This window comes from Rhinopithecus bieti, unplaced genomic scaffold (genome assembly GCF_001698545.2).
Source record: "Rhinopithecus bieti isolate Rb0 unplaced genomic scaffold, ASM169854v2 scaffold_6536, whole genome shotgun sequence".
NCBI lineage: Eukaryota > Metazoa > Chordata > Mammalia > Primates > Cercopithecidae > Rhinopithecus > Rhinopithecus bieti.
The window spans coordinates 1,705,563-1,715,031 of NW_016805524.1; the positions used below are offsets into that span (position 1 = coordinate 1,705,563).

Sequence of the window (9,469 nt, forward strand, 5' to 3'; positions counted from 1 at the left end):
AAAAGAAAATTTCAGGCCAATATCCCTGATGAACATAGATGCAGAAACCCTCAATAAAATACTGCCAAACTGTATCCAGCAGCATATCTAAAAGCTTATCTACCACGATCAAGTCAGCTTCATCCCTGGAATGCACAGCTGGTTCAACATAGGCAAACCAATAAACGTAATCCATCACATAAATGGAACCAAAGACAAAAACCACATGATTACCTCAATAGATGCAGAAAAGGTCTTTAATACAATTCAACACTCCTTCATGCTAAAAACACTCAATAAACTAAGTATTGATGGAACGTATCTCAAAATAATAAGAACTATTTATGGCAAATCCATAGCCAATATCATACTGAATGGGCAAAAGCTGGAAGCATTCCCTTTGAAAACCAGCAGAAGAAAAGGGTGCCTTCTCTCACCACTCCTATTCAGCATGGTATTAGAAGTTCTGGCCAGAGCAATCAGGCAAGAGAAAGAAATAAAGGTATTCAAATAGGAAGACAGGAAGTCAAATTGTCTTTGTTTCGCAGGTGACATGATTGTATATTTAGAAAATCCCTCATCTCAGCCCAAAAACTTAAGCTGATAAGCAACTTCAGCAAAGTCTCAGGATACAAAATCAATGTGCAAAAATTACAAGCATTCCTGTACACCAATAATAGACAAACAGAGAGCCCAATCATGAGTGAACTCCCATTCACAATTGCTACAAAGAGAATAAAATACTTAGGAATACAATTTACAAGGGATGCAAAGGACCTCTTCAAAAAGAACTACAAACCACTGCTCAAGGAAATAAAAGAGGACACAAACAAATGGAAAAAAACACTCCATACTCATGGATAGGAAGAATCAGTATTATGAAAATGGCCATACTGCCCAAAGTAATTTATAGATTCAATGCTATTCCCATCAAGCTACAACTGACTTTCTTCACAGAATTAGAAAATCTACTTGAAATTTCATATGGAATTTTTAAAAAGCCCATATAGCCAAGACAATCCTAAGCAAAAAGAACAAAGCTGGAGACATAATGCTACCTGGCTTCAAAGGATACTACAAGGCTACAGGAACCAAAACAACATGACTGGTACCAAAACAGATATATAGAACAATGGATCAGAACAGAGGCCTCAGAAATAACACCACAGGTCTACAACCATCTACAACCATCTGATCTTTGACAAAAACAAGCAAAGAGGAAAGGATTCCCTATTTAATAAATGGTGTTGGGAAAACTGGCTAGTCTTATTCAGAAAATTGAAACTGGATCCCTTCCTTAAATGTTATACAAAAATTAACTCAAGATGGATTAAAGACTTAAACCTAAAATCTAAAACCATAAAAACCCCAGAAGAAAACCTAGGCAATATCATTCAGGACATAGGCATGGACAAAGTCTTCATGACTAAAACACCAAAAGCAATTGCTATAAAAGCCAAAATTGACAAATGGGATCTAATTAAACTAAAGAGGCTCTGCACAACAAAAGAAACTATCATCAGAGTGAACAAGAAACCTACAGAATGGGAGAAAATTTTTGCAATCTATCCATCTGACAAAGGGCTAACATCCAGAATCTACAAGAAACTTAAATTTACAAGAAAAAAAAACAACCCCATCAAAAAGTGGGTGAAGGATATGAACAGACACTTCTCAAAAGAAGACATTTATGTGGCCAACAAACATATGAAAAAAAAACTCATCATAACTGGTCATTAGAGAAGTGCAAATCAAAGCCACAATGAGATACCAACTCACACCACTAGAATGGTGACCATTAAAAAGTCAAGAAACAACAGATGCTGGAGAGGATGTGGAGAAATAGGAACACTTTTACACTGCTGGTGGGAGTCTAAATTAGTTCAACTACTTTGGACAGTGTGGTGATTCCTCAAGGATCTAGAACTAGAAATATCATTTGACCCAGCAATCCCATTACTAGGTATATACCCAAAGGATTATAAATCATTCTACTATAAAGACATGCACATGTATGTTTATTGCAGCACTATTTCCTACAGCAAAAACTTGGAACCAACCCAAATGCTCATCAATGATAGACTGGATAAAGAAAATGTGGCCCATATATGCCATGGAATACTATGCAGCCGTAAAAAAGAATGAGTTCATGTCCTTTGCAGGGACATGGATGAAGCTGGAAACCATCATTCTCAGCAAACTAACAACCATCATTCTCAGCAAACTAACACAGGAAAGGAAATCCAAACACCCCATGTTCTCACTCATAATTGGGAGTTGAACAATGAGAACACATGGACACAGGGAGGGGACCATCACACACTAGGGCCTGTTGGGGTGTCAGGGGCAAGGGGGCAATGAGAGCATTAGGACAAACAGCTAATGCATGCGGGGCTTAAAACCTAGATGATAGGATAATAGGTGCAGCAAACCAACATGGCACATGTATACCTACGTAACAAACCTGCACATTCTGCACAAGTACCCCAGAACTTAAAGTAAAACAAAAAAAAAATAATAAAAATAAATAAATAAATAAATAAAATAAACAAAGATACCCAAAAATGTGGAAGCGACTTTGGAACTGGGTAACAGGCTGAGGTTGGAACAGTTTGGAGGGCTCAGAAGAAGACAGGAAAATGTGGCATAGTTTGCAACTTCCTGGAGAATTGAAGGACTCAGAAAACTGGAAGATGTGGGAAAGTTTGGAACTTCCTAGAGACTTGTTGAATGCCTTTGACCAAAATTCTGATAGTGATATGGACAATAAAGTCCAGGATGAGGTGGTCTCAGATGGAGATGAGGAATTTGGAGGGAACTGGAATAAAGATTACTCTTGCTTTGCAAAGAGACTGGCGGCATTTTGCCCCTGTCCTAGAGATCTGTGGGATTTTGAACTTCAGAGAGATGATTTAGGGTTTCTGGTAGAAGAAATTTCTAAGCAGCAAAGCATTCAAGAGGTGACAGAGCATAAAAGTTTGGAAAATTTGCAGCCTGACAATGCTGTAAAAAAAGAAAAATCCATTTTCTGAACAGACATTCAAGCACACTGCAGAATTTGCATAAGTAATAGGCAGTCAAATGTTAATCACCAAGACAATGGGAAAAATGTCTCCAGGGCATTCCAAAGACCTTTACTGCAGTTCCTTCTATCACAGACCTGGAGGCCTAAGATGAAAAAATGGTTTTGTGGGCTGGACCCAGGACCCCCCTGCTCTGTGCAGCCTCAGGACATGGTTTCCTGCATCCCAGTTGTTTCAGCTCTAGCTATGGCTAAAAGGGGCCAATGTAAAGCTTAAGCCATTGCTTCAGAGGGTGCAAGTCCCAGGCCTTGGCACCTTACAAGTGGTACTGGGCCTGCAGAAGCACAGAAGTCAAGAAGTGAGATTTGGGAACCTCCACCTAGATTTTAGAGGATGTATGGAAATGCCTTGGTTTCCAGGCAGAAGTTTGCTGCAGGGGTGGATCCCTAACTGAGAACCACTGCTAGGGCAGTACAGAAGGGAAATGTGGGGTTGGAGCCCACACACAGGGTCCCCACTGAGGCACTGCCTAATGGAGCTGTGAGAAGAGGGCCACCATCCTCCAGACCTCAGAATGGTATCTCCACCAACAGCTTGCACAGGGCACCTGGAAAAGCCACAGACGCTCAATGCCAGCCCAGGAAAGCAGCCTGGAGTGGGGACGTACCCTGCAAAGCCACAGGGGCAGAGCTGCCAAAGGCCATAGGAGTCCACCTCTTGCATCAGCTTGACCTGAATGTGAGACATGAAGTCAAAGGGGATCACTTCAGAGCTTGAAGATTTGACTGCCCCACTGGATTTCAGACTTGCATGGGGACTGCTGCCCCTTTGTTTTGGCCAAATTCTCCCATTTGGAATGGGTGTATTTACTCAATGCCTGTACCCACATTGTATCTAGGAAGTAACTAACTTGCTGTTGATTTCACAGGATCATAGGTGGAAGGGACTTGCCTTGTCTCAAATGAGACTTCAGACTTGGATTTTTAGGTTAAAGCGGGGATGAGCTAACATTTTGAAGGACTGCTGGAAAGGGCAGGATTGTTTTTAAGTATGAGGACATGAGATTTGGGAGATGCCAGGAGAGGAATGATATGGTTTGGCTTTGTGTCCCCATCCAAATCTCATCTTGAATTGTAATCCTGTAAGCGCCACATGTCATGGAAGTGACACAGTAGAAGTAACTGAATCACAGGGGCAGTTTCCCCCATGCTATTCTCATGATAGTAAGTTCTCACAAGATCTGATGGTTTTATAAGGGGCTTCCCCCTTTATTTGGCTCTCATTCTTCCTGTCACCATGTGAAAAAGGATGTGTTTGCTTCCCTTCTGCCATGTTTGTAAGTTTCCTGAGGCCCCCCACCACAGCACTGCAGAACTGTGAGTCAATTAAACCTCTTTCCTTTATAAATTACCCAGTCTCAGGCAGTTCTTGATAGCAACATGAGAATGAACTAATACACATTATTATAACTACATAAGTGAGTGTTTTTATTGCTTACTTTTCAAAACAAAGAAAAAAAAACACACTATATTTCCTTTCTTTTAAAATGTTTCATTATTCCTGGAGTTGACAATTGCCTTATTTCCCTACTTGGTTAGTTTCCATAACCCTGTAATTATTTCTTAGCAAAATCTTCAAATTAATTAATAAAACTCCTCTATATACATCTACACGTTCTTTATTTTTCTGGTTTTTTAGAACACTATCTTCCCGCTCTAAGCCAGTTGCTCTTAAGTCTTGTTTCCAATCTTCCCGCAACTTCCCTTCACCTCTCTTCTACATTGCCTTCCTGTTTCCTTGTTCTCCTATCATCTTTCTTGGTTTACCCTCATGTTTTGATTCAACTTTTGCCAGGCCTTCCAGAAAAAAATTTCTCAGAAGCAAAATTTTTTGAGACCTTGTATATCTCAAAACATCCTAATTCTACCCTCATACTTGATATACAGTTTTGCTAGAAACAGAATTCAAAATTTAAAAAAAAAATGTTTTCCATTGAAACCTTAAACTCACTGTTCTATTATGTTTTAATTTCACTGTTATGGTTAAAAATTTCATGCCATTCAGTTTTTCTATCTTTAGTACATTACTTTTTTTTCCTCTCAAATCTTCGAGAATCATCTTTCTTTGCTTCTCTGAAATGATATAATGATGTGCTTGATGTGAGCTATTTTTATTCACTCTTTCAATCTAGTAACTCATATCCTTTAATGATATGCCCTGTTTTTATTCTTTGGTGATTTCTCTAGAAATCATAACATGAATATTAAGCATATCAAAGTTTAAGGCTAATCAATATTGTTACCTCAAAGATGAATATATCAATAAGATGGTGAAGCTAAAATTTCAGGGACTCTTACTTGCCCAGTCTCCTTCCAACCCTAGCAAAGACTCATGTGTTCACCTTGTCACATATTTTTATAAAATTTGCAAAAATAAGACATTTTAATTGCAGTTGATTAAATTTCCTGTCTCTTTCTACTCTTGCTTACTTTCTCTCACATATTCCCCTAGTATGTTCAAGTGGCTGTGGGCATTTTGGGGATGTGGCTAAGGGAAATTAAGTTGAGACTACATTTAGTTTAAGCATAGGGGAAAAGTTTACATGATTTGCTTCAATATGTAAGATTAGTGAGTGGCGGAGCTAGGATTCCAAGGCAGTGTACCTGATCTTAACATTTATTCACTAAATTGTCTTTCAGATGTCAACAGGTCTTTCATTCCTAATGTGAGGGCACGATAGTCTATTCTCATCTAGTTGACACTATTATTTGACATTTTTGCCAATTTCCCACTTTCCTACCTGCTTCTAACATTTTTTTCTATCATATTGCTGCCCTAACCTGTATCTTACACTCTGTTCAAACTAAATGTGTCATTGTCAAACTATGCCTTTGTTATGCCTTTTCCTCAGTCTAAAATAACTTTGTCCAATGACATTATTCTTAATTCTGTACTTATTAATTCAGAGATTTTTATTAATTTATTTGGCATTAAGTACTGACATCAGTGAAGAAAATAGACAACTCCCATGTTCCCTAAACAAGACATCAACAGGAAAAGGACTGTCTATTCAATAAATGATACTGGGATAACAGGTTAGCCATATTTAGAACATTGAAACTGGACCGCTTGCTTTTACCATATACAAAATCAACTCAAGATGGATTAGAAACTTAAACATAAAATGTAAAATTATAAAAACTCTAGAAGAAAATCTAGGAAATACCATTCTGGACATAGGCCTTGGCAAAGATCTCATGACAAAGACTACAAAATGATTGTAGGTTGCGTGCGGTGGCTCACGCCATAATCACAGCACTTTGTTGAGGAATTTTGTGTCTCTGTTCATCAAGGATACTGGCCTGGAGTTTCTTTTTTTCTTGTGTCACTGCCAGGTTTTGGCATCAAAATGATGCTGACCTCAGAGAATAAATTAGGGAAGATTCCCGCCTCAATTTTTTGGAATAGTTTCAGTAGAATTGATACCAGCTCTTTTTTATACATCTGATAGCATTCAGCTATGAATCCATTTGGTCTAAGGTTTTTTCTGGTTGGTAGGTCTTTTGTTACTGATTTAATTTCAGAATTCATGTAACATAATTTTGTACATAGTTACTATAGAAAATTTGGAAATTCAGAAAAGTACTTTTTAAATGAAAACAATCATTCATAATTCCTCCACCCAGAATCAGACACACTTAACGTTTTGCATATTTTCTTCCAGATATTTTCTATATAATAATCTCTTTGTAACCTTAAAATGTGCTAGCAGAAAATTTTATAAACTGTTTTTTGCCTACATTCTATGTTATAATCGATTTCTTGTGTCATTAAAAGTTCTTTGTAAACACTCTAGTGGCTACATAATCTTCCATATTAACAGCCTACAATAATTTATTTACCAATTCCTCTATTGTTAGACAATTGAATTATATCTCATTTTATGCTATTTTTGAATAACATCTCAATTTCCTACTTCAATAAGAAACCATATAGATGAAAACTGAACATAAAGATAGCTATCACTGGATCTCATAGGTAGTCCAGATGCTATGTATCCTTGGGAATCATCATGAGATCTCCCATAATACAGGCTGTAAGATCTAAATTTTGAACTTCTAACTTCAGAACCATATAATACAGAACTGTTAAGGGTTCTGCATCACATAGAACCCAACCCATGAATTATTTGCATCAAAAAAAAAAGATCTCATACACAATAGAGATCTCATACACACAATCATTTTGTGTCTTCCTAACAATCAAAGTAAAGGTAAAAATATTAGAAGGGGCTATGTTCTAGAGGTTTACAAGAAAATGGGAACAGAGACACTGTTTAACTGATATCACATGTGAGTCTAGGACAGCAAGAACTCCAGGGAAGATACAAATCTTACTCCCTGAAATGAATCTGAGAATACATGGAACTCTAGTCATTAATGCAATTTGGGACTATTATTTAGCAAATAAATTGTTTTTTAACATCTTAAGTTAATTACCTACAAAAGGACTTTTCTTTTTTTTTTTTTTTTTTTCTATNAAAAGTAAAATAGAAGGAAAGATGTAACATGTGTCACTAAAGAGATACAAAGTTCAATAGTCATTCCACTGCAATGATTGAAGAATAATTGAGTCTTTGATTATCTGTAGGGAGCAGAGATGGAGAGATAAATGTCAAGGGAGAGAGAATTCCATGAGTAAAAGCTCAATGATAAGAAAGTATAGGGATTTCTCAGTGCAGTGATGAGCAAATATTTGCAAAATGTTGATTGGAACAGATTATGTAAGGACTTTTCAAAAAGGAAGATGGAAATAAACTTTTCTTTAAAAAATGAACATTTTTACCTTAACGAGCAAATCTACTGTAAAACAGCAAACACATTGGCCAACTTGCAAAACATTCATTAGTTTTTTAGCATTTACACTTTTACCCAGTAATTCCACTTCTGGGAATTTACCCAATGGATATACTTTTTACATGCAAGTGATTTATGCATAAGATTACTCGTTGCAGCATTTTTTTCAATGGTTAAATATAAGAAACAACCTAAATTAACATAAATAGGGAGCTTGTTAAATAAATTATGGTACATTCATAATTTGCAATACTATGCAGAAAATAAAATGAATGTGGGAAATTTTCTGTGCTAATATGAATGGATCTCCAAGATACACTACGAGGCACAAAAAATGAAGACAGTTTTAATTTTATGTTACCATTTGTGTTAAGGAAAAAAGAAAAAAAAGGACACATGCTTTAAAAACGTTTCTGAAGGAATCATCAAATAACTAACAATAGTAGTTTTCTTTCTGGGCAGATGGATACAGTATATATCCATATACTTCTTGATATTTCAACCATATTACCGTGCTTCCTTTTCAAAAGAATAAATGATTTTTAAAGTGTTAAAAATTTCTAAAGTCAGTCAAAGATTTATATAGTTGACATAAGGTCTCAGTGGCATCCATCTAACACAAGGTGTTAAGAAAAACTTACACTGACTGAAATTCGCTTGCCCATGCCCCAGAAGAATGTAGAGTTGAAGAATAAGTTGTGGGCAGCCTTCCAGGTAGGTCTCAAATAGTCTGAGCATGCTCAAATCAGTCACTCTATCTATAACTTCTTTATGTAGATCAATTTGTTCTTCCATGAAGTTACTAGTATTGCTGTCATACGTAAAAGCTGCATGGTAACCCCTTTTCAAGGCAAACCAATACCTATAAAGTAAACATAAACATTTCTCTTTAGTCTTATATTCTTTATAACATGTCTGTTAATACACATAATAATTTGGGAAAAGGAATATGTGGGGTTTTTTATTATTATACTTTATGTTCTAGGGTACATGTGCACATACATGTGCACAACGTGCAGGTTTGTTACACATGTATACGTGTGCCATGTTGGTGTGCTGCACCCATTAACTCATCATTTACATTAGGTATATCTCCTAATGCTATCCCTCCCCCCTACCCCCTCCCCATGATAGGCCCCAGTGTGTGATGTTCCCCTTCCTGTGTCCAAGTGATCTCATTGCTCAGTTCCCACCTATGAGTGAGAACATGCGGTGTTTGGTTTTCGTTCTTGCGATAGTTTGCTGAGAATGACGGTTTACAGCTGCACCCATGTCCCTACAAAGGACATGAACTCATCCTTTTTTATGGCTGCATAGTATTCCATGGTGTATATGTGCCACATTTTCTTAATCCAGTCTGTCATTGATGGACATTTGGGTTGATTCCAAGTCTTTGCTATTGTGAATAGTGCCACAATAAACATACGTGTGCATGTGTCTTTATAGCAGTATGATTTATAATCCTTTGGGTATATACCCAGTAATGGGATGGCTGGGTCAAATGGTATTTCTAGTTCTAGATCCTTGAGGAATCGCCACACTGTTTTCCACAATGGTTGAACTAGTTTACAGTCCCACCAACAGTGTAAAAGTGTTCCTATTTCTCCACAT

The 9,469-nt window shown here is 37.0% G+C and overlaps 1 protein-coding gene across 1 annotated transcript in view; it reads right to left on the reverse strand.

Annotated features, from left to right (window-relative positions):
* XKR9 (XK related 9) overlaps window positions 1-9,469 on the reverse strand; it is a 48,582-nt gene that overhangs the window by 14,260 nt on the left and 24,853 nt on the right. The window contains 1 exon segment of the mRNA XM_017872730.1: window positions 8,500-8,720. Within this exon segment, the coding sequence (XP_017728219.1) occupies window positions 8,500-8,720 (221 nt within the window).